This window comes from Amblyomma americanum, chromosome 1 (genome assembly GCF_052857255.1).
Source record: "Amblyomma americanum isolate KBUSLIRL-KWMA chromosome 1, ASM5285725v1, whole genome shotgun sequence".
Classification (NCBI taxonomy): domain Eukaryota; kingdom Metazoa; phylum Arthropoda; class Arachnida; order Ixodida; family Ixodidae; genus Amblyomma; species Amblyomma americanum.
Window position 1 is genome coordinate 157,506,545 of NC_135497.1, and position 25,972 is coordinate 157,532,516.

Here is a 25,972-nt window from a genome sequence, read left to right on the forward strand (position 1 = left end):
AGTCCGTGTGTGCGGGATGAAAGATAATGTATAATGGAATGACTAGCAGCTGACTCGTTTGACTTCATACGCATGGTCACGATGTGGAAAATTATTGGTGGCTACTGAGAGAATTAATCATGAAGGGAAGGAAAGCGATGCAGTATCCGGAAAGCGATAAACGAAAAATTTTACGGCTAAGAGACTAAGGTGTTCATCCCAGCTTTATTCTTTAATGTAGTGGCGCTTGTGTAAAGTGAATAATCTGAACTTATCTGAAAGTAATCTGAAATCTGAAAAAGTAATATGAAAGCTTTATTCTTTATTACTTTTATTGTAGAATAACATGGGCAGGTCATGTAATGTGAATGCAAGATGTCCGATGGTCATTAAGGCTAACCGACTGGATTTCCAGCGAAGGTAAGCGCATAGCAGGGGGCGGCAGAAGGTTAGATCGCCGATGAGATCAGGGAATTTGCGGGTATAAGATGGCCGCAGCTAGCCCATAACCAGATTAATTTGAGAGATATGGGAGAGGCCTTTGTCCTGCAGTGGGCATTGTCAGGCTGATGAATCTCCACCAAGAGGAACGAAAAAAGAACGAAACACAAAGACAAGGGGGGAAGCACCACAAGCGCTTTTTTGCGCTGGTTTCGATCATGGTGGTAGCTGCAGTTGTTGCGGGTGGGGCCCTTAGTCCTGGGCCCCAGTCGCTGCTTCTCACTTCTTGGCGATGGTGAGCAGCCCCTCCTGGCCGTCCAGGGAGCCGCTGACCAGCTTCCCCTCCCACTGCTCCAAGGTCGCATCAGGCTGCTCAAGGTGTTTGGGTTAGTGTGGAAGTCCAAACGAAGTTTACGGGATGCGGGTACGTGCCCCGAAAAAAAAAGATATTTCGACTGAGTCACGCAGGCCATCGACCAGAACACCTGCAGGTATGATGGGATGGCAATGCCCGACCCGCTGGTATCAATGTCAGACGATCGAGCGCTCAGTAGATTTGTTCCCGAGCACACGCATCCCGTAAACTCCTGCTGACGGCTGCACTTATATAACGGTGATGTACAAGTGGCGGAATACAAGAGATGTTTAGTAAGTTTGGCCTCCTGGGCTTCAAGCACCTCACAACAAACCCGACTTCGCGTCACCGGACTTCTGGCTGTTTCCCAAAATGAATGAACACAGAGGGATGCGCGCTCCTTGCGTCCGACTAAGACGCAGCGAATTCAGTACATCGTTGGGGTCATCAGTAGTCGCCTTCAGTCTTCTACAATGGTGTGGGTAGACTATCGCTCCGATGACGGAAGTGCATCGTCGTTGCTGTGTCCGCAACAAAGAGCGAGGTGCTCCAGGAAAAGAGGGCATTTCAAACTATCATTTGCTTGCAAAGACTTAGTTTCATCACTGGGCAAAGGAGTTACCATGCAGGACGCAAAACTCTTTGAAGAATCCTTCTATATTATAATTGCGGTGTCGACATAGAATTAATTAAAAAAGCAATAGAAACTGCCTGGGACACTACGCTTAATACGTATCAGTATAGCCTGCTATGAGTTTCTGTGCTGCCGCCCCAGGCGCTAGTGTGCCCTGTTCAATCAAGAGAAAGAAAAACACAAATAACGAAGCAATCGTATGGCGAGAGCCAGATAAAAACTACCGGTAATTTTTTTTCGCTTATCTCAGTGGTCGTCTTGCTACTACCTTGTTATTGGCGAATCACTCACACTCCAAACATCGACGACGTCTCCTTTTGCCCCGTGAAGCGGCTGACTCTCTAACACTTCTGATGCAGAAATGCCAAACCAGAGTTTTTCATTTTCCTATTTCGCTATGCTCGTGCGCGCTTTTTTTTTTGTTTTTTTTTGTGTGTGTGGTTGGGGGGGGGGGGGGGGGTAAAGGCGCGTACGTTCACATGTGAACGTCAAGCAGCTAAACAAGCTACAAGGGCACATGCATCGCGCAGACGCCAAACGAACAAATAAAAACTAAAGAAAGCCACCATCAGAAAAATAACAATGGTTCTTGTTGTGATATGCGGTAAAGTCTTCATTTGCCGTGATAACTACAAAAACTATCGGCCACTTTTAGCCTGCCTGTACAGCACAAAACCATTGGGTGGCCCCGCCAGTCACTACTTCGCCACTGTAATCACAAGAAGCCCCTACATTCCCGGCAGATAGCCGAGGTTGGCAGTTAGTGATGCCCTGCCAAAGTGCTAAAAAATGGCTTGCGAGACAGTGTTTCAGCGGAGTTCATTTCGAGCTGTTTGATGGTTGCCCCCCTTAACCTTGTAACGAAATAATACTAAGAAGAATGATGACTACATACGGAGCCACAGCTCATTTTCAGTGCACGCAATAAGGAACCTCGGGCGTTTTGATTTACTGCGACCAAACTAGTTTACACGAAGGTGACAGTCGCGTGTACGTTAGAAACACGGTTGCCCTTAGGTTCCTAACCCTTTAGCAGCCAGTGCCGTTAGCTCACGACATATGAAGTTTATGCCACGTTCGTAGACTCAGTTATTTTTTGGTGTCAGTATGTGCGCTCCCGGCAGCAGCTGTTTCAAATAAAATCGCTTGACGCCACTTTGAGACATCTGGATGAAATAATCTGGGGAGTGCATGTACACGCAGCTGCAAGCCGGTGCAAAGCTAGACGTCATTTGTCAGTTTGCCGAAATAATTTTCGAAAGAATGAGAGAAAGCTTCTGGCAAGAAAAATTGCTTTCCATTGCTGCTCCCTAAAAGATTACATTCTGCGTTCTAAACGCAAGCTCTTGGTAAATACTGCTTTGTTTTCTGTTTTTCTTCATAATTCGTGACCACGGGCATGTGTACCACTTTATTCAGGAGCGCATATCACTTGTGCTGGATAATATTTGTGCCTTTTCTTCCGATAATGCATACTGAAAGGATTTATGGGTCTAATCGGCTGAGGACGCGTAATTTTCAGAAAGTGCGGTGACGGTCCATGGTTTATGTGCGCTCTCGGGTGGGTTTATGGATGCGGAGGCTAGCAACAGACGCGAGGATAGGAACGACGGCAACAAAAGCCAATAACAGCCGAGTTTCCGCTTTGAATTAATCTCTGAAGTAGAGAATAAGAGTGCTTCGAAAGTCGCCACGATGCCAGAGTGGCACGGCGCAAACAGTGGTTGGCAACTGGGAAATAAATTTTCGTTGTTAATAATATAATTTGTGCCTGTGTCTAAAGAATAATCACCAATGTATGTACAATTTTTTGCCAGAATAAGGTCTCCGAGTTAGTCATGTAGAAATCACGATATTTACCCAGATTATGCTCTATGCAGCTAAATGGCGGCGCATTGATTTCCCAAACTGCAGGCGCAAAAACAAAGAGAACAACGTTGTTGTTTGTTGGTGGTGCACTGGCTCGCAAACTGTGCCAGATGTTATTTTTCCTTGGATTCTTTCATAATTTCGCTTGCCAATATTGCTAATTTGTATTCTTTCAATCGTACTCTTGCTAACTGTCACATTGCACAGGAGTCAAAGGAATTAAAGTTATTTTAAGAAGTCTGTGAAATCAGTAAACACATGCGGAAAATTATAGCTTGAGCATTGGTTCATCAGCAAGAGCAGGGAGCTACATTTTCACTCACTTGATTTCAAGATACTAATGTCTAGCTACACAAATTATTTATTTCTCTTTTCTTTCTTCATGCCCTGTGCTCTTAGTAATAACCTCTCAGTAAGTAGCTAGGGTTATACAAAGAGAGCACATGCCTGACACTTCCCAGACGAGCACGCATTTTTAATTTCGTATGGTACTTACCGCTTACCATGCACTATAAGTTTTCATTACGCTAAAAGCGCATTTAGTTTGACGAGGCTCAGGTCATTACCAAGTCTGCCACTATATTTGAGCATGCCCTGATGCAAACAATACCGAAAATCAATAGTGGCCCAGTCTCTGATGCTTGAATACATGAAAATGGTGCATCGGCAATGCTTCGTCGATGGTTTTGACATCGAAAAATGCAAGGCTGACGCAACGCCTGGATTCCAGTGCACCAACAACGATCGTTTCTTCCGTTAGTAGGGTAGAGATGAATACACAACCTCAGAGGCAAAATGTGCGGCAATATATTTTTGATAACACAATCCCACGCAAAGCTCCAAATATGCAATTCCTTTAAAGATAGATCGCCATTTTTCATCTAATCTGGCCAAAGACTTTCGCAGGTCAAGTAGCAATAGTAGTAGCAGTACTAGTAGTAGCAGTGTAGTATTAGTATTAGTATTAGTAGTAGTAGCAGTAGTAGTAGTAGTAGTAGTAGTTGGTAGCTCAAATTCAACCACCAGGAAAGTAGCGGGCCTGACGCCCGACAGCCAGCTGGTCTTCCCGCTTTTTTTGAGGAGAGCCAGGCACTCCACGAAAGAGAGGAAGGAGAGATGAGGAATCTGAGTGGCTGTATCGGATTTTAGAAAGCAGTGGGCCAAACTGGAGTATGGCTCAGGGCAGTTATAGCATACAGGGGAAGATCTAGTATGCTGTAAGAAGAACGCGAATGCCGGTGTCAGCAGGACATTGAGTTGACTTTGACGAAAGCGTCAGGTGGGCGAAGGGGATAAAGAAGTGTGTGAAATGGGAATGGTTTGCCTGTTCTCGCGGTGCTTGTTAGCTCAGGTGTTCCCGTGATATTTCAGTGGTGTTCTTATGCACGGGCTCACATTGAGTAAAGAGTCGGCTTGCTGCCTTGTTAGCACGTAAGACGCTATTGATGTTACAAGTGTTGAAAAAGCAGGAGGAGAGCGGAGACATGATAATACGGCTGCTATAGCAAGCGGTCTTAATCTCCTCCAACGGGTACAATAGAGAGAGATGGGCTAGTTGGGGGGGGTGACTATTCGTAGAATTCATCTTGAAACCGCGCAAAAAAGACAAGAGACGAAGAAGAAACCAACAGTACAGAACGCGGAACTTCAACTGGTTTATTACAACAGTGCGTCACATTTATACAGTCATCTAAATCACATTGTAACATGACAAACGATCATCACGTGACACTGGTGCGCAGGCGTGTACGGGACATCATGCTATCTAGATATGAATACTCTTTGTCAGCAAAACCTCGGTAAACCTGTCTGATAAGGAGTATTCATATCTAGGTAGCATGATGTCCCGTACGCGCCTGCGCACCGGTGTCACGTGATGACCGTTTGTCATGTTACAATGGGATTTAGATGATTGTATAAATGTGACGCACTGTTGTAATAAACCAGTTGAAGCTCCGCTCTCAGTCCTGTTGGTTTCTTTCTCGTCCCTTGTCTTTTTTGCGCGGTTTCAAGATGCATTCTCATCTAACGGGCTTTTATCGCAATGGCATCGGTTTTCGCCGGCCATGAGAGTTTAAGAAGGCGGATGCTAATAAGCAGATTTTTCCTACAAAGGCTTTACTTAGAACATTTGCATAGGTCGCTCACACGCAATACTATTTCGAAATGTGCCTGGACACTCCCGTGCGAGCAGCGGAAACTTGTTTATTTTTTGTATTTTGTAAATAGGAGTAGTGACATATATAGCTCTTCCTAATCATTTCTCACTGTCGCGCCCCTCAGTCCCTCCCCTGGCCATCCTCTACCCAACCCCTTTAGTCCCGCCAGCCGCAGCTCGGGTGCTTAATGGTTTAGACAGCGATTGCCACGTCTGGCAACATCTTTTAATGTGTTAGCATAGAAGCTCCGCCGTGGAAAAAAAGTGCCCGGCGTCCAGCGGCGTAGTGTTGTGTACACTTGCTACCTACCACCACCTGTCCCGGAGGGCACACGGAAAAGCCACCTGCCAAGGTTTGCAGGTGGCAAAGTGACGAGAAAAATCCCCCTCTCCCCTACAAAAGGAGAGTCAGCGGGGAGAGAAGGGAGAGGATTGAAGGTGGCTGACACGGGAAGAGCCTGCCCCTCCAGAAAAAAAATGACAGAAAAATTGATAATCAGTAATAAAATATAATATATATTTATATAAGGAAATGTAACCTAAATAAGAAATAGGAAGACAAGATGGCAAATATAAGAGAAGAAATTAAAAGCAAGGAGAACTAATGTTAACACATTGTCAGCGCATAATGATAATTAAGTACCCCTGTAATTATGCTTCCGTTTTTTTTCTATTCTAACAAAACCGTACTACTCCTATCACTACTTCTACTACTACAACTACCACTGCTACTACTACTATTACTACTACTACTATTACTACTACTACTGCTACTACTACTACTACTACTTGAACAAAGAACCAAACGGAGGCATGAATTAATTGCATTTTTGCTGTCTGCCATGGCAGCGGCTACATGCGCTGGTGCGTTTTGCACAGAACGGAAATAGAGGGGAGGGCGGAAAACTGTTACTTTCACTTCGCACTAGAGGAGGGAGAAATTTTGAGGGGCTTTTCACCACTGCAACGAACGGCCATTAACTATGGATACTGTTCTTACTTTTAAAGCAGTCAGAAAAAAATATAAAATCTTCAATAACCCACTTATATAGCACTGACCATAAACGACGCCTAGTAAGTCATCAAGGTAAATTTTCACTATCACCTTAGGGTACGACCACCTGCTTAACTACACCAGGGCCAGATATTGACTCCGTAGCCTCGTGCTCAGCAGCACAGCCTCTCGCTTACTAAGCCCCCCATCCCGGGTAACAAATATAAGTTTATCATTGTACTGCCACGACAAAATAAAACGCGAATGCAAATAGCCTTGCCAATAGCGTAGCAATCTTATGCACCAAATTGCTGTATATCGAATGAAGATAATTTCTCTCGGAAAATCTCCTCCTTTTCCGAACTAAACGAAGTGCACCCCGCTTACGTAGACCACAGTGCGGTAACGACCTTTCTTCTTTATTATTTTCTAGGTCACATGCAGTGACAGCCATCAGCGTCTTGGCCATTCCTAGATTAGTCCCCATTAACAGGTTTCTATAATGACCTAGATTCTCGAGTCCTCTCTTTCAAAGGGAAGCAAAGAAAACAGCTGGCAGTTTGCTGCTTCCTTTTTATCTGGCCACATATCTCCTGAACCTAGTAAGCCTCCGCTCCCTGCTATGCAGTGCTTTACTGACATCATGTACGATAGCCTTCAGATGTAATAAAATGCAGTTCGCAATTCAGGAGGGAAATTAATGGCAGTGCATCGTAAAGATCACAGAGTACCTTTTACTTCCGCGCTAATTTGACTTTACGGCCGGAAGCATGCGGTACTCTTTTCCTAACTCTTCTTCATGCCCAAAGTGTGCTCCCACTATACGCACCCCATCCTTTTCTGTTGATACGTGCGGCTCAGAAATTTATGCCAAGGAACCAGTACAGTTTTCTGCATTTGTGGAATCGGTGCAGCGCTAAAGAGGACATGCGAAGCGGAAGCAGCAAGGACACAGCGCTGTGTACTCTCTGTTTATCCGTCTTGCGCGGTGTTTCGCGCTGCTTGGCGCTAGGAATGGATATCAGCTTGCCCACATCTCTGTCTTTGCTGTTGTTGCATGGGTTTTACGCCGTTTGTCGTATGACGCCCACAATACGTATACTTGTAATCCAGTTGAGGATATCCTTGAGCAGCAGCGATTCATTTCGCATTTGCTCTTCACCCGCTTTTTAAGCTCTCACCGTTGCAACATCACGTTTATTTAAAAACTACCGAAAATGCTGTTGTTAAAGTGTGTTGTAAACCAATTCATAGATTGTGACACAAGTATCATGTTGAAGCAGCCCAGCAAGGAATGAAAAATAAATTTCCTATGCGCCTGCCGCTAAGTATAGCATGCTTCGGAAAGTCTTACAGAAAGAGAAAGAAGGATGAACACAACAGGTGGCCCGTATAGGATAATTTACGCAATGGTACTATTGACGATGTTTATTATTTTAAATGCAAAGTAAAGTATGCACGTAACAGAACGTTAGGTGGTCGAAATTATCCGGATCCCTCCGCTCCAGCGTCCCTCATAGCCTGAGTCGCTTTCAGACATTAAAACCCATAAAACCAAACCAACTAATTATCATCCAGAGAAGAATATCGACGGTGCGGGTTCGCGACACGCAAGTTAGGCTTGTAGGCGACGACGGCTGGCGACTACAGCGTCGCCTCTTCGCCGAAAGACCGCTTTTTCCGCGATCACGGCAGCCGTTTTGGAGCATGCCTTAGGAAATGCAGGAGGCAGATATCACAGATATTATGCACATGTTCTCACAAAAAATACTGCATATGAAGACATGCAGCTACGCGCAATAATCAAAGATTTCATGCAGACATCGGTTGGATGGTGCAGAATGAGAGTAACGCGTAGATAATGACTCTTAAGTAAGGAACAATAAACGCTTGCCTGAATTTTTGCAGTGGTGTCATGCCTGCGAGCGTCACCAATACGTTAATGGTGAATGATTATATTTGCACCATCCTGCAACCAGCCCAAATTCAGTACGCGTTATTAATCAACACGTCAGTAAAACAGGCCAGGAAACGTCGAAAGCGAGTAATCTCGTCCGTCCTCATCATTTCTGCGCGCACCGCTTTCCTCGGCACCCACAGGCGCAACAATCTTCTCGCGGCTTTCGGCTCCTTCGATAAACACATCCACCTCTCGAAGCTGTCCATGTACTACGAGAAACGAGAACCGCAACTTTGCGAAAACAAGCTCTAGCCACGCCGTGCAGCGCGAAGCGGACAGTTTATTGCGATAATATTCACCCGCGGCGCTCATTTGAGCGGCGCGGAAGCCTAATCGGACGCCGACGATCTCTCATCTACGCTATGCAAACGACTCGGAATGGACTTTTCCAATCGGCCGAAACTGTGCTCGGGGACTAAAAATTTGACTTCCGTCCACTCAAAATAGGTGCCGCCCAAGAGCGCCGCGCGACTGCCTTGAAAGGACGGACGCTAAATAAAGACCCGCCGCGCGGGAGCACCGGCGCTAAGAAAAAGAAAGGCAGCTGCTGCCGGGGATAAGGCATCGGCGTTTATCGCGGACGCGTTTGCTCACGCGAGAGTGGCCGCGATGGTCGGCACTGAGGAACCGCCGCGGCTGGGGAGTGGCGCCTCGCGGCGGGGCCTCCCTGTTTCCGTTTTTCCTGAAAGCGAGGCGCCGCCTTTTCCGCCTCCCCCTGGCGTCATATAAAAGGGCGCCAGAGAGAAATGCCTCGCACTGGATAAACAAATGCGCGCGAGCAATGAACATCGCCATGCGTCAACTCGTAAGTGCCTGGATTCCGCTCCTTTCCGACTGTGTGCGCCGGCCAGTGATGGCCGGGAAGACGGCGCTGCCTACGGCACGGGCTCTCACTGTTTGGCGCACGCGGGACGCACCGAAACGAGGCGCTGAATTGAAGCGCGGGCGATGCCGGCAGAGCTTTGTCAAGGTCGCCTCCCTCAACTTCAGGCTCGATTTTGGGGCGCTATGCTCGCGCACGTGTTGCGCACCAAAGTGTGAACGAAAGTGCCGCTGTTGGCTGTTTGCCGGTAGTGTTTGCGCGTTGAAGTGCTGTCGGTGCTCTCTGAACGAGAAGCGCTGCCGAAGAGTCATGCTCATTACATGTAGTTCTCGCTGAGAGCGGGGTTCTTTATTGCAGCTGTGAGGTGCACTCGCACAAAGTCTTTTGGTTTGAAAACTACTGAAAAACTAATGAAAGCGAACGATTCCTGCCTGACAAGGAATATTTTAGCGAGCAAGTGAACGAACTTTCGTGCTTTTTTCTGTAAGGACCTCAGTGTGATGCCTGTGAACACGCGAAGTTGCTCTTATTGTTTGTTTGTTTCCTTCGTCTTTGCTTTTTTTAGTTCTTAGCTTAAAATTCTCTTGACCTTTCTTAACTCACTTCCTTTCTACATATGACTTACAAAGATTATTACGACAGCTGAGCACCCTATGACCTCGGTTCTATTTGTGCTCAGTTTCTAAATAATCTCTGTAAACTGGCTCTCACGTTATTTTCTGACCTTCCATTCACTACTGTTACAGTTTTCACTGAGATTAACGTTATAGTAGCGATAGACAGTAAGCTCCGTAGCGTGTTAGTTTTATTCTGATGCTTTCGTCTTGCCAGGCAAGTGGAGAAAGTATTACATCATAGACGCAAGGAATGCGTCATGATGTGTTGGGCTCATCTTTTTTTTGCTGACATGTTCGCTACACAGCTGCATAGGCATGATTGATACTGATGGCAAAATGTTAAGGGGCCGGGCGTGCCTTAGTTATATATATATTATAAGCTCCAAACTAGAGCTGTGGAACAAAAATGTCCACTTTAATTTCTTATATCCTTGACAAACTGGAAGGGACTGCCGCTCCAAAAGTACCCCTTGCTTTCGTTTTGTCTTTGTATCTTTTACATTGTTTGCATGCATGACAACGACTAACTCAGTTATTTATATATTACCTAAGAATCGTTTTGTGTGCGTAGTTTTACTTTGCAGGCATGAAAACAGCCTTTGTTTGGTATATTTCGTGAGAAAATTACTGCATAAAACCTATTAAACAATTAAAATTTTGAATCCAACCTGGAAGTTTCGCGTGCAGAAATGTAAAAATGTTGAAAAATGCTGTAGTCTTTGCGGTGAGCACATGTACTAACGTTTCCGCCTCCATTCCAACTCGTTCCGCAGGTGTCTGGCCTTGTGCTGGCGATCATCTGTAGCACCGCAAAGGCCAGCCATTTCCATGGTGGACCGCCTGACGTGCATCAAGGCCTCGACGGATTAGGAGGACTCAGTCTACCGCTAGGGGCCTTTGGTGGCCCCGGGGGCCCTGGCCCAGGAGAACTAGGCCCGCATGGCGGCAACTTCGAAGGACCTGGCCCAGTTGGCCTTGGAGGCGAAGGGCCTGCTGGTGGTATTGATGACAAAGGAGGCTACGGCGGGCCTGAAGCAGCAGCAGCCAGTGGCTACGGTGGCTTCGATGCACTTGGCGGACCAAATCAAGTGATGGGCCCAAACGTCGGTCTAGAACATGGCGGCCATGATGGACCCGCAGGTGCTGGCGGCTTCGGCGGGCTAGAAGGCCCTGGCCATGGTGGGCCCGGTGACTTCGGAGGCCCAGGTGACTTCGGAGGCCCTGGTGGATTCGGAGGCCCAGGAGGACCCGGTGGCCCAGAGGGCCTAGCTGGTCCAGGCGGACCCGGTGGCCCAGAGGGCCTAGCTGGCCCAGGCGGTCTCGGTGGCCCAGAGGGCCTAGGTGGTCCAGGAGGACCCGGTGGCCCAGAGGGCCTAGGTGGTCCATACGGTCCCGATGGCCTGTATGGCCCTGGTGGCCTCGGTGCCCATGGTGGCTTGGGTTTCCTAGGTGGCCTGGGTGGCTCCGGCGGCCTGCTTAACCTTGGTGGCCTAGGCGGCATTGGTGGACAAGGCGGTCCTGGCGGTCATGGTGCACATCTTGGCTCTAGTGGCATCGGTGGAAATGGCGGGCCTGATGGTCTTGGTGGTGAAATTGGTGCCTTCGGTGGACCGCACAAACTTGGACACGGTGGATATGGAGGCGTTGGTGGCTTTCTTGGAGGATTAGGTGGATTAGCCGGACGTGGGGGCTTGGAAAAGGACGGCGTGCCTCTTGGAATAGGAGCTGCGGGAGGACGGGACAAATTAGTTGGTGGAAGCGGAGTCAATGGCTACGGCATGAAAGCTGGCGGGAGGGGGGGTTACGTTGGAGCGGGTGTTAATGGCGGATATGGTGGTATTGACTCTAAAGCTGGTGGAGCAAGCCGACAAAGTGGCGGAGGGCAGGAAGCAGCCTACGGTGTACAAAAGTATAAAGCCGATGGAGGTGGAGGCTACAGCGGCTCTCCTGGGCTTCCTAGGGAAGGCGGAAGGCTAGAAGGAGGCTACGGAGGTGGTGAACTAAAAGGTAGTGGAGCTGGAGGCTACGGTGGAGTTTCTGGGTTCATCGGAGGAGGAGGAGCCTTTGATGGGAGCTACGGAGGTCAAGACCTAAAAGGAAGTGGACCTAGAGGCTACAGTGGAGCTGCTCTGTTGAACGGCGCAGGTGGCGGTTTAGGAGAGAGCTATGGAAGCCAAGATCTAAAAGCTGGTGGCGCTAACGGCTATGGTGGTTTTTCTGGATTGAATGGCGCGGGCGGAGATTTTGGAGGAGGCTATAGAAGTCAAGGTGTGAAAGGAGGTGCAGTTAACAGCTACGGGGGTCTTGCTGGAGCTAATGGCGTAGGCGGAGGGTTTGGGCCGGGGTATGGAGGCGAAGGTGTAAAAGAAAGCGGAGCTGGTGGTTATGGTGGTCTTTCTGGATATAATGGTGCAAGTGGAGGGTTTGGAGGGGGCTATGGAAACCAAAATCTTAAAGGAGGTGAAGGCAGCGGCTACGGCGGCCTTTCGGGATTGAATGGTGCAGGTGGAGGGCTTGGAGGGGGCTTTGGAAGCCAAGGCCTAAAAGAAGTTGGAGCTGGTGGTTACGGTGGTCTTGCTGGACTGAATGGCCTAAGCGGTGGGCTTGGAGGGGCCTATGGAAGCCAAAACCTAAAAGGAGGTGGAGCTGGTGGCTACGGTAGTCTTTCAGGATTCAACGGTGCAGGAGGAGGGATTGGAGGGGGCTACGTAAGCCAAGACTTAAAAGGAAGTGCAGCTGGTAGCTACGGTGGTCTTGTTGGATTTAATGGCGTAGGTGGAGGGCTTAGAGAGTTCTATGAAAGCCAATACTTGAAAGGAGGTGCCGCTGGTGGCTACGGTGGTCTTGCTGGATTCAATGGTGGAGGAACAGGGCTTGCAGAAGTGTATGCTGGCCAAGAATATAAAGGAAGTGGAGCTGGCGGTTACGGTGGCCAAAGCATAAAGGGCGCTGGTGGTCAGGGTGGTTACACCGGGCTTCCTATGCTTTCTTATCAATATGGAGGACTTTCAGGAGGATATGTTGAGACCATTGGCAGTGCAAAGGGTGCCGCACTCGGAGGTTCTAGCGAGTACGGGGAAAATAAGGGACAAGGCCGTGGTGAAACAGGACGGAAAGGCCGCAGTTCTGGAAATTCTGGCAAGAGAGGAAAGGGCGGCAAAAATCGAAAAGGGAAAGAAAGCAACGACAGTGATGACGTCTCTGTGTCCTTAGAAGGGGATGAAAAGCTGAGGCAAGCGCAAATAATTCGTCTTGCGCGATTTGCAGCTTTCCAAGCAGCAGAGCAAATGGCGAAAATGAATCAAGAGGTTGGACAGAGTGTTGTCGTTCTACCAGAAGTTGCAGCGAGCCCTGCCGGACTAGGTGAACTAGGCGTAAACGCATTGGGTTCCGGAGTTGGTATCGGTGGACTCGGCTTCTCTGGTGCCGGTGACCTGGGCGCAGGAGGCCTTGGCGTTGGAGGCTTGGGGCTCGGAGGTCTCGCTGCTGAGGGCGCAGCTCTGAACGGAGGCCTTAGTCATGCAGGCGACGGACCGGAGGTTGTAGGCGCTGTTCCCACGCCGGTGACTGTAGAGAAGGGGCCATTTGGCAAGGAGTCCCTGAATGATCCTTACCACTACTACAAATACACAGACAGTATGCCTACAAGCAAGGACTTCAAATATCCGTTGCTTAATTTGGGACATACATTTGGACCCGACGTACCTCTCAGCCATTCAGTAAAGCACGTTGACAGCGGATACGTGTACGGACATCCCCACAAGAATGTTCATGGTTTTGGTGTTGGTCTAGGAATCAGGATTCCGTTCTTGGGGCTTGGTGTAGAATACTCAAAAAAGATAAAGAGGCTTCATCCCTAGCAAACTGTTGTAAATAGGTTCTAAGAACTCCTTGTACATGACATCGTCTTTAACTCATTTTGCATCGAAATAAAACGCATTCGCAGCCCCAACGTGTTGTTTGTGATAGCGCATACGCATGCTACCGCGTACTATAATCGGATACAACTTAAATATGCCGTGACCGCCACGCAGAATTCCTCGGTGACAATAAGTAGTTCGCTGTTAAAGCTTTCCTGGTTACCTAACCAAAAAGCTAACCACCAGACAAACTCAAAAATTTTGATGCCTCTGACTTGTGTCAGTAGTTGTCAAACATCAGAAAGCTGATTTCGTCTACTCTTACGATTGGTCAGCGAGTAATAAACTACGCCATGCCTGGACCATAGTTCATTGATACGAAATGCTGTTTTTTTTAGTTGTATCTTACTATAGATTACAATATAGTATGAAACGTTTATTCTCAAGGCGCAAGTTGTACAGTTTGCTGACGGTTTGCGGGTGGACTGCATGCAAAAGATGAGCGGGGTAGGTGGCTTGCAACTGGTACAATTTCTTCACTGGGATATTTTTGTGAATTGGCAAAACACAATTTCAAGAATGTTCCAAGCTAAAATCCGGCACTGTTATGAATCTGCATGAGTGCTGAGCGAGTTTGAAATGTGCAAACTGTTGCAAGCTGAAGATGTGTTCAAACATACATCTTTAACAACCTGCGCAACGTCAACAAGGAATGATGTTTTGCGAGGTGCTGTACTCGCGAGCAGTCATGCTGGCGTCACTTGTTACGACACTTATAGTCGTAGTTTGAGACTTGCTTGGTACTCGAATGCGGGATAGGCTTGGCTGCGATGGTGCCGTAGTACGGTTCTTTATTAATTGGTGGCTTGTATTCCTCCTAGTTTTTTCGCCTCTATGCTATTTTGGGTGCTCTTACCCTCGTATTTATGTCACTACTGTAGCCTCTTGAACACCAGAATATCAGTGAGATACATTGGGAGCCAGCAAAGAGAAAGCACATATCTTTATATTTTCGAGTATTCTTCCTTCGTTTGTCACGTAAATGCCGGTATTTCTTGTGGTTTCATGGTGACCTAGAAAGCGCAAAGCGGCGAGAGTAATGCCGTTTTCGAAATTCTAAAAACTAAATATGGCTATTATTAACAACCGGCTACAAATCTCTAATTGCAATCAGGTGTCTATTGGTAATAGTTAAAAAGTCTACTATTAAAGTTTAGTTAATGACTTAGTTGAGATGATTCATCTGTTTTGGACGTCTCACAACGCTGGCATTACTATGCCGGAAAAAGCTTCTGTTTACTTCAAAAACCATATTTTTAAACACGAGTTATCACCTTCCTTGAAACACCGGGTATATTTGTATAAGAAGAAAGCGAGAGGTTCCATCTAGCCAATGCTCGACACTATTAGAGCGTGCTAGCCGCACATGCTTGTCGCTGCAAAAGCACGAACATTGATACAATCTGCGCCCTGAAGGCAACATTGGAAGAAACAAATGATTACAATTACCCAAACGCCCGCTTGTCATCGATAAACGCCGCCCTCGGCTTCAAAGCAGAAGACTGCGCGGAGCTCGTCAAACTGACCTAGAGACGGTTGACTGCATCAGGCAGCGTGTTTAGAGCGGGCTGATGCAATTTCACAACATCATCAGTCTTCCCACACGAAGAAGTTCTGTTTTTCCGCCATGTTCCTTTTTGTGGCACCACTGGCTTGTGGCGAACAGCGCTATCACCATCAGCGTGAAATATGCTTTGGAAGCACGTTGAACGATTCCTGTTCTTCCGTAATTATTTGAACAAGGCAATTATGTTGAAACGCTTTGCTTCTTTGCCGACATATGTATGGTATGCCATCTCTGCAAGCACGATTCAAAGAATGGGAAAACGAAGGCATTATGAGAAAAGACGAATACCCGATGAGACGTGGGTATGTATGAAGTTTTTAAATCACCCCAGCAAACGAAACACGATCCAAGAGCATATGGGAACAAAAATTCATTAGGGGAAGAAAAGAAGAGAGTAGTTCTGAGAAAATTGTACATATTCAGGAATTTTTCCGAAACGAACAAAGCCTCTGCGACCGCCAGCGTGCATGAAACTACGCTCTCACGAAAACATTGGTGAATGCTAACATTCCCTTTCACAAGCTGGATCATCCAGCGGTTTAGAACTGCATTTCTCAGTGAACCGGGCAGAGCTGCCCTGGCAAGACAATTCTGGTGAAGTCGCCCCTCAAAACAATTTAGAAAGAAAGCATTGAGAACATTCGAGCGAATGGGCTGAGTCGACCGTTCACTTCCAAATAGGCGAAACAACGCCTCCCTGTCAACGTTTCGCTGTTAATATACTTGTGCCTGCCTTGAACGAATTCTTTTGTTGGCCTGCCATCCCGAGTGTCATCTTTGGGGAGGAAGCTAACAATGGAACGATTTGACTTGAATTTGTGAACGCTTGCCACTAATTGTGACCCGACGGGGTCCAGTATGAAAGACTCATTGCCGTACGCAATATGAAATCCGTGTTCCAGATTCCCAAGTCTATGGAAAACAATTTTTCTGCACGCCCGATATTCAATAAACTCGCTGAGAACGCAATTGAAATTGTTAAGAAAAGGCTTCCTTATTCACATCTGGTCCTTTTCTCAAGCTTTAGTGCTTCTTCTTGAGGTTGAAAACGACGAGAAAGATAACACGTCTTACAAACAAAGGATGCAGCGGGGTGTTCATGTTATAAGTTAATTTCCAACTATACAATGTTCAGCACTCTGAGAAGTTCATATATTTTTTTTTCAATATTACTGAAGACATTAACCACACGATAGTATTTATTGCTTGTCGTCAGTTGAGAACGTCAGACCTTAGGGATGAGTGTGTCACGCAAGTTAAGTTCGAAGGGGCTTCTTCGTAACACTGCTTGCGCTTTTTTAAAAGCAGTGAAGTTGTACCTTTGCTCTTTATTTATGTGTGTAAAAGGTACTGGTATGGATTTGTAGAAAACGAAGAACCGAAGAAGTAGAAAACGAAGAACCAGGAGTCAAAGAGGACGAATATTTAAAGGTATAAGTGGCTTCCGCAAGTTAGGTTCACGCAGAATCTGTTAGCCCCGCTTCAGGTTGATCTGATCCCCTTGCAACAAGTTGCAGATAAGCAGGCTGACCCCGTCTTCTATTATGACCATATTTTCCCGTTTCATGCGAAACATATGCCCACAAATATCCTAAATGGTCTCCTTTCTGAACACCTACAGAATTTTCCTCTTCATACTGTTATCTCCACTGATGCCTCCGGCAGCTGTGAGAAGGCGGAGGTTGGGATATATTCGCAGGAGCTGGCTTGGAGCTATTCTGTTCGTATCCCAGATTATACTCCTATATTCTTCGCAGAGTTTCTGGCCATTGGTTTGGCTCTTCTCAAACTTCCTAGGCATGTAGGCATGTTGCAGACTGCCTTTCAGTTCTAGTCTCTCTCCAAAATCAGGGAAAATCATTATTGAATCGTTCGCTTAGGTTTTTTGTTCCGCGCACAGTGCGTGACATCCGCTTTGTCTGGGTACCTGGGCATTCGGGCGTCTATTTTAACGAGGCGGCTGATTTATTGCCAAGGTCAGCTCTCAGCGCTCCTGTAATCTATCCCGTCCCTCACCGCATTCTGTTAGAAACTTCACGTTTCCAGCGCTTCAAACGTATTTCAGTCAACCTGAGTGATCCGTTGCTCAATACCGTGGATTTTAGCCACTTAAAGTTCCCATCGAATATCCGGTGGTGTAAATCAAGGCTTTGTGAGGTGTCAATGACGCTTCTGCGATGCAGAATCCCTCACTTAAATTTGTACTTATGCAGATGTGGGTTCGCTGCGACAAACCTTTGTGTATCATGTGGGCAAATTGAACCAATATATCATTTTCTCCTCTCTTGCCCGGGGTTCGCAGTTCAGGGAAAACAGTATTTGGAGGTGCCTCTTTCGAGGTTAGGACTCCCTCTGTCTCTTCCAGTTATTCTTTCGTTCGGTGCGAGCGCAAAGGGATTCCCGTTAAGCAGTGTCTGCGGCTACCTTCATGATTACATAAGTGCAACTGATCTATTACCTTGTTAGCTGTTTACAAAATTTTTTCGCATGTCCAAAAATGCTCGATTCTATTCCTGGTAATTCATATTTCTTTAATTCATTTGACATTTCCAATTTTTATATTGATTTAGTCTTCTCACGCCTATTTTTCCCCACGCAAATACCTCATTGGGATTATCTACTGAACCTTGGCCAATCCCCCCGCGTGGGTATGTGCCATGCTTACTAAGAAGAAGAAGAAGAAGAAGAAGATAACTGGCAGAATACTGAAAAGACGAAAACTGTCGACTGTCTTGGTGAATCCCCCGCCGTGGGTACGCGGTAATTATTCCTTCAGGACAACAACACCAACAACTGCGCTTGCCCGCGTTGACCCCGAGTGCACTGTACTATCTTCCAACATAACTAACTTAGAAGGCCACCATGTTCCCCAATGTACCCACGCAAAAGGCTAAACATTTAAGGCGAAAGCCTTTCTTGCCACTGATCCATCAGTGAGCGCAATACCTTTCCGCAGGAAACGTGTACAAGTGTCCGCTCCACCTGTCAATCAAACGAAATGAAAGAAAAATAAATTTCGATGAGGGTGGGGTTCAAACCCTCACGGGCAGAGCCCGATGGATTAGCAGTCCACCGCTTTAACCACCCGGCCACCTAGTCCGACAGAACGAGGGCGTTTTAGAAGGCACATGTGGTAACTTGAAACCAGATATAGCGAACACATCGGATATAACGAAAGTGTGAATATAACGAACACACCAGATATAACGAAGCTATAGTATGCAGTAACTGGAAACCGAAACTAATTCTAGAAGCGTGAGGCGATCGTGTTGAGCTAAAGAGCTCAACAGGACGACACAAAGGCTTTCGCCTTGATGTACGTAAGGTGAATTAAGAGCTCCCCTAAATTTTATTCTGGGCGGAGTACGTACAATATTTTTTGCTACAGCGGAATCGGGCAGTGCCTATTTGTCGCCAAGAAATAACAGTTCTTCAAGCGTGAAAACTGAAGGGCGAAACCCGGGACCAATTCAAGGGAACTGTACAGATCCGAGCTTGCGGAAAAAAAATAAAAACTGGTTCAAGGCTTCATGCGCGCTAATTGCTGTCCTCAGCATTACTTGTGCTCATGTTAAGCAAGATATTATTTTGGTCGCATAAAAGTTTGTTTACACAGAGAGAGAGCGGGGTAAAGGATAGGCACTGATTTCATGACTGTTGCAGTCCCTCAGTCCTCGCGTCGTCATATGAGGATACACTGCCATTTTTCAGAATCTACGCATGCGCCCAATGATATTATAATATTCTGCTCCCTGACGGGTACAGAAGCTGAATAACTAGTGAAATGATTCCTCGAGAGTACAAAAATATTCAGGGTTGGAAAGGTAAATACCACTACGAAGCCTGCCAGAGCCTGCATTAAGCGAGACAATAACCTCCGGTTCTTTGCTTCCGTCCGGTCTAAATATCTTCAGTTGTGTTCAACTCAACCAAAGAGCCAAGCCTCATTTTATCAGTTTTCCTTTACACGAGTTTCTGCAAAGCTCGGCCACTTCTGGCTCCCACGTTCCCATTACAGCCCGTTGCACATGCTAGCATGGCGGCTGGGATCGGGCCAGACGTCAGATCGCGCTGCTATGCCTGTATGGATTCTCCCGAAAAGAAAACTGCAATAGCAGCCCCTGGATGTAAAAAAAAAAACTACTCGTAGCACTCCGCAATAATGTCTTTTCTTGTGTTTATTTTGTCGAGGCTCGTTTCCTTGCAAGAACAATAGCTTTAATCAGTCTTCACCAGAGCTTTCAGGGCAAGCCAGAGGGGTATCGGGGGTCTCAGGCCCCCCCACCAATATTGACCCCCCGTGTTGTTAGAATGTACACACTGCATGAATCCTAAGCATGCAACTATTTTTATTTATTTATTTATTTATTTATTTATTTATTTATTTATTTATTTATTTATTTATTTATTTATTTATTTATCTATTTATTTATTTATTTATTTATTTATTTATTTATTTATTTATTTATTTATTTATTTATTGTACACCTCAAATGCCCTTTTTTTTTTGAAGATTGGAAAAAAATCCACCTTGGCGCAAATAAATTCACAAAGACAAAACAAAAGAAAAAAGAAGACAACGGTCTCCATAACAGTCTCCAAGTTTCAAAAAATGCTAAACCAACTAGCCCAGCAACATGCCTTACTGGTCAAATGCCCTTAGTAGGGGTATTATATGAGAGAAAATACAATGTACAAAGTGAGTCGGAAAGGAATGACACATGGGTTAAAGCATAATAATTTCGATGGCGCTTTTCTTCTTGTCATTATTCTTCTCAGTGGTGGTCGGAACGTTTCTTCTTTATCATTTCAAAAATTTCACTGTGATCTTTACTAAGCAACATTAACATGATTCTAAAACCCAAGACAGAAAAATATAAAAAGTAGGCAGAACTACACAAAAAGGATGCAGAGAAAAAAAGAAACCCATGCCCTCACACTAAGTGTCAGTCCAGAGCTGGCCAATCAGCTCCAAGGCTACACATCAACAACGAGCACACTGGCAGAGCGTAGCGAGAGCTTGTTTCAGGTCTTTGTCATAAACTGAGCAAATATTGACCATTAAAAATGATTTCTCCCCTTTGCATAAAACTCTGTGCAAAGAAGGCCGCCAGCCGCATTCTCTCTCTCTCTCTCCTCTTCATTTTTCTCTCCACCTCTCCTTAAATCACTACATATCTTCATTCAGTGGAGCCAGACTTAAGGACTGGTCGTCCCAACTTATGTGGCGCCTTCTGTGAAAAACCCTGTGCGTAGCACGGAAGCCATCCTGGACAGTAGGTTTGCCTTGGGCTAGTATCTTTCGTACGTCTTTCACATATAAAATTTTCAGTCGCCAATGAATCAGGTCGCTCAGAATAAACGTTGTCTGCTTCGTTGTAGCGGTGAAAAAAAAAGCACAATACCGTATACATGGTTTCCTTTCAGCGATTTTATCAGGTGCACGTTGCAATGCATGGCAGCTAACTGAATGGACACAGTCGCTAGCTTACCTACTGCTTTAAAACATCCCTCTGCTGCTAATTTCCGGACTCGACCTGGATGTCCCGCTAATTGTTAGCAACGATTAGAAGCAAAACATATTCGTCCCATTGCGGGGGCTACCCGGTGTGATGCTAAATTCATAAAAATATCTCATTTTTCAGAGAATTTTAGGAATCAAATTTGGCGAAAAAAAGAATTTTCTTGTGTTTTCATGGAATTTTAAGAGCCTAAATTTTCTCCAGTTTTCTAAATTGCTGGAGTTTTAAAACTGCTCTAGAAAAAAGGTGCCACAAATAGGGATTTTCGGGTCTAATTAAGGGAATTCTCGGATACGGCATGCAACATCATTGGCTACTTATTAAACGAAGACGTTTTGGAGGACGGCCCCCTCACAAGGCGGCCATTATCTTAACACCTACAGCACCTACCGCAAAGCGTGCACTCTGCCTCATAGGCAAGCTGGCCATAATGTCATCAACAAAGAATCTCAGACATACCTTGCAGCCTCTTCCCGTTCAACATGTTCATTACAGCTAGGCTGGGAGAAAAAGCATGGTGAGAACGGCGGACTGCGCGCTGTTGGAAATATCTTCTTTTCTTTCATCAAAACTCGGTCGCAATGCTCTTAGCTGGTGCTAACATGAACAGGAGGGAGACCCAGAGATAGTGGTGAAAAAAAAAAACAGTATTGTAATCGCCTGTATCCGCAGCTGTAAAAGGGAGGGAACGAATGGCGCAAGGCGAATTTCGTTTTCGAAGCGAGGTGGTACATATCATTCAGTTGTTAAAAAATAGATATAATCCCCTCTGGGTTTCACGAATTTCTTGGCAGTCAAGCACAGGGCTAATCTTTTGTTAATGAATTTTTCATTTGTGCCGCCAAACGACGCCTCTAAAATTTGAGGCACTACGGGAGTATCGAAAGACATACAGACAGAAGGTGCTAAAATAAGCAAAAACATGCCTATTATACTTGGAAGCATAATAAAATTACAAATTTTGTTTTGTTTTTGTATGTAGGAAATACATTTCTGTTTATTTTTTAGTCTGTAGATATACTGGAATCGATAAACTGGGGCACAAAAGTAGTGAGACAGGCGTTTCGGCTGCTTGCGGCTGGAACAAGTTCTGCATAATAAGCTTTTAATACATTTTTGTTCGAATATATTTTACGCCTTTTCAGCTGCTGCCGTATGTCTTGAATTCCTATCGTCAACAATCAGGCTATACTAAGATCTTGTTGAAAGCAGTGTTTTCATAATGCAGTGGCATGAATACATGAATATTCCGCGTTACTTCCGTAAATTAGGCAAGGAGTATGCAAAATTTTGAAACTTTCATTAAGGGCCGCTGAGCTGGAGTGCGATGTGCTTCATGTTGTCTATACGCGAATCAAACTGAATGAAGTGAAAAGGCTCAGGCCACCCGTTGCGACGCTTCAGCAAAGCGGCGCAGTCGAGACAACGCCCTGCTTTAGATGAAGGACTGGTTGAATAGTCCAAAAATATATCGCTTCCGAAAGGCTTATATGCGGCGAACGGTGGCTTTAGCAGAAAAGAAAGCCCCCATTAAGCATGCCTGTTATACTTAACGGGCGCTTCCTGTCTAGCAGGCGCACAGGCAGACCGTTGAGAATATCAGAGCAAAGAGGAAAGCTCCAGCCGAATTCCCTCATTCTTTACACCCTTCCCGCCATACCCTTCTCGCGCTCAAAATCGTTTTCCATCTCGCCGTGAAAACGGTCCATAGAACCACTTTGCATCTTTTTGCACTTTAATAGCTTGGTAATAAAAGCTGGCACACTGCGAAGCTACAGCCAAGTGCGCACAACGACGTGCAGCCAAGGCCCTCTCAAACTGAGCACTGCACGCATCAGTCAGGTTTTCATTGTATGTACCTACACAAAGGCCGTTGATTTTTTCTATTTAAACGAGAACACTGACGCGTGGAAGTTTTGTTGCGGTCTGTTCCGCTCGCCAGTGCATAGGTGCACTTTTCTAGTAGTTTATTTTTGCGTTTCTGTTCACTTTTGTTTCTGGTATTTCATCACGGCAGTATGCGTGCTTTCCGACTATAAACTGAAGTTGTGAAAGAGCGCGTGTCGAGCGCTTTTCCCCGTTTGTGTTGCGCTTTTCCTGGCCCTAAATGCCCCCCCCCCCCCCAACCCAACTATGAATGCTCTCCAGCTTCGCCAACTGTTAGTTATGCAGGACTACCGGGCGCCACGAACGTTCTTCGCACCTTGCGAAGGGATAACTTAGCGGGCGCTGCATAGGTTACTGTCGAGCTTCATAGTCCCATCAATGTGGCCTGCATCTTTCACATCTTGCAACGAATTAACATAGGCCGGTATGGCAAACATCAGATCCAGTCTAAAACAATCGGTCGGTGATGGCTGCGTGCTTGAAGTGGGACCGTGAATTATGTGGCCAACTCTAGCAAGAAAGAGACCAGCAAATAAACCCTACATCTTATTTCGTTGTTTGAGCACATAATTTTAATGTTTTTATAGTAATTCTTTTATGCAAATAGTTTATTAATTATGGAAAGCATTTGTAATATGCAGTAATCAAGTTCAAGACATGCTATTAAAACAAATCAATACTTCGTATTAAACATACTTCAGTAGGGTATCTCGATGTCACCGACGCTGGGCATCGGGTATCCTAACCCCACGGGGGTTTCACTTTCAGCAACCTCTCTTTATAGCAAATAGGTTTACGCTTTTTAGCAGGATTTGCTTTACAGTTCACCCTGCTAGCCTCAGCTACGTTTCTATCGCATGTTTCATCGCACCCCATCGCTGAAGCTGCAGCTCCACTCCGTTCGGAGTGCTCGACGCTCTCGAAAATCTCAAACCAAGCCATTTAAAGAAACGGTGCTCCGCAACACGATGCTCGGGTATTGAGGGCGCCGTTGGCTTCACATCGAGTCGCTCGATCTTGTATTCTCCAGTAATATCTTTTGAGGAGACGGCGTTTCTAAGCTTCGTGCTTTAATGTATATATATAGACGCACCGTTCGAGGCAAGCACTTTTTTCTTGCCTAATACCGAGGCGCACATTTCGACATGCCTGCCAATGTAACAGCGGATCACCGCAGCAAGTGGAATAATATGTACTCTTTGCAATAGCTTGGCCACCCGGCTCTCTGCGCCGTTTCCAGATGATACAAGCATGCAAACACAAAAATGGGCTTGCATTCCAAACGCTCATGTATACGTTGCCGTTGGTGGACCGTTTCGAGCATGCGTTTTCAACACTGAATAAAGTATGGCACTGCGCGCTTTCTTTGCAACAATTCAACACATGCGTATCTTCCCTTGGCTATCCATATGTGAAATCATCCGCGGCGGAGCAGTGGACGGTTTCAGTGCGCTGAGGATGCCTCATGTATTGAGAGGAAGCCACGCTTCTCGGTTTTGTATGGCTCGAATCAAATGGAGTTCGCCGGAAGAAAAGAAGAAATCAAAAGTGGCTCATGCGCAGTTTAAGTTCGCAGTGCTGCACATGTCAAATGCGGGTGCAAAAAATGACGTCGTGCCGTTTGCTTTCCCGCAGCACGGAGGTAAATATCTATAAAAGATCACGTTTAAATGTACCCATAAAAATGCGCTGCTTTGACGCACCCCTTAATGCTTAGATACAACGATGTCGCAGTCATAACCTTTGAGCTGATGCTGGCATTAAAAATCTAGAGCAGTGGCGGTCCAAGCAGCTCTGATATAGTGGATTTTGTTTTCTTCAAACAGGCGATTTTATTAGGTCAATTACCTTTTTCCGTGCAGCAAAACTCCAGGTTTTACGATGCGCATTTTACTGACAGCTGGCATTCTTGTATACGCCTGAAGACTCATGATTCCGTTGTTTTGTGTTGACTTCCATTTGAAGGTCACACTTGCCAACTCCTTTTAACTCCTAACCTTTTCGCTAATTTGAAAGCTCAAAGAACTAAGGAAGCGCGCCCAGTGCCTGTCGGCAGAGTAGATGCACAGCTGACGGCGAGACAAAAGCTTTACGAAGCATTTTCGTGAATACTCACGTCCAGAAGTTAGAACCAAATATATCACTATGCCTTGTTGTCATGGAAACGGGGAGTCTCTCAGAATGGACCTTGATAATGCTGCTTCAGAAAGTCTGCTACTCCACTGAATCAACACCTGCTTCCAGCAAGGTGTTGATTTTCCCTGACGACCCGAAAAATCTGGCCCTGCACGCAAGCTTAATTGGGGACTGTAATGAGAAGCTATCATTCTTCCTTGAGCATTTAGGGCGGTAACCTAATAAAGAATTTTTAAGAAAAAACCACAAACTAACGGTCGAACATGTCACATTCAAAATAACAGCTGTACGGAAGCGCCTAAAGAGTAGAAAAAAAGAAGAAGAGGTGATGCATGGTATGAAGCTCAAGAAAAAATAGCAAGGAATGGACAATAGCTGCAGACAAAACACACGACAAAAATATTCTCTGCCACAAGTTCAAAATGCTAAGTACCAGTAGTATATGCTGTCAGAAAGGTTGTAGCTTTAGCCGAGTCTGCCTACGATTGACCGAATCCTGATGCACCTTACAAGGCTACCGGACCTAAACTTGGCCACAGTGCACGGGAACTGCCACACTTGCGGACTCTACCGAAGCTGCAGCGTTTGTCGAGGAGATGTTCGAAAAAACCACATGGCTGCTTTTCACCGAGTGTCTACCGTGTGCTTCCTCAAAGTGTTAATATTAGGCACAGAAAAGAGATCTAATGACAAAAGATTACAACAAAGGAAAGGCAGGGACGTACGTGCAGCAAATGAAACATGGAATCCATTTACCGGCCAGGAAGAGGGATCGCGTCAGTTGAAACAGCAGTATCAATTTGGGAAATGGAAAGTGCCGTTCCCTGGAGAGCATAAAGTGAACGCAGAGAATACCGACGGGCTCCCAGACGCATCAAGGACGCAGCGTGTACCTGCCTTTTGCGCTTCACGCACTGAGAGGAAGCCGAAGAGGTGCGGAGAAAGAAAAAAAGGAACGCTTCTCGCTTCGATACTGGCGCGCAACTGCTCCAAGGCGGCTGCTCGCAAGCGGCAGCAGAAGAGGAAACGCGCCAAGGTGATACGCGCTTGTCGGCGGCGTGCGTATCCACATGGTGCCAGCCCGTCCCGGGCGTTTCACCCTCAGTCCAC

General features: G+C 46.1%; 2 protein-coding genes across 2 annotated transcripts in view; one reads left to right on the plus strand and one right to left on the minus strand.

Moving 5' to 3' along the window:
• LOC144136587 (uncharacterized) overlaps positions 1 to 25,650 on the minus strand; it is a 148,177-nt gene extending 122,527 nt beyond the window's left edge. The window contains exon 1 of the mRNA XM_077669050.1: positions 25,588 to 25,650. Coding sequence (XP_077525176.1) covers positions 25,588 to 25,614 — 27 coding nt within the window. The 5' untranslated portion in view covers positions 25,615 to 25,650. The remainder of the gene's footprint in view (positions 1 to 25,587) is intronic.
• Positions 9,047 to 13,993, plus strand: LOC144114021 (uncharacterized). The gene is made up of 2 exons (XM_077647457.1): positions 9,047 to 9,195; positions 10,604 to 13,993. The coding sequence occupies exons 1-2, from the start codon at positions 9,172 to 9,174 to the stop codon at positions 13,688 to 13,690; spliced, it is 3,111 nt and encodes a 1,036-aa protein (XP_077503583.1). The 5' UTR covers positions 9,047 to 9,171; the 3' UTR covers positions 13,691 to 13,993.
• Positions 25,651 to 25,972: the final 322 nt, after the last annotated feature.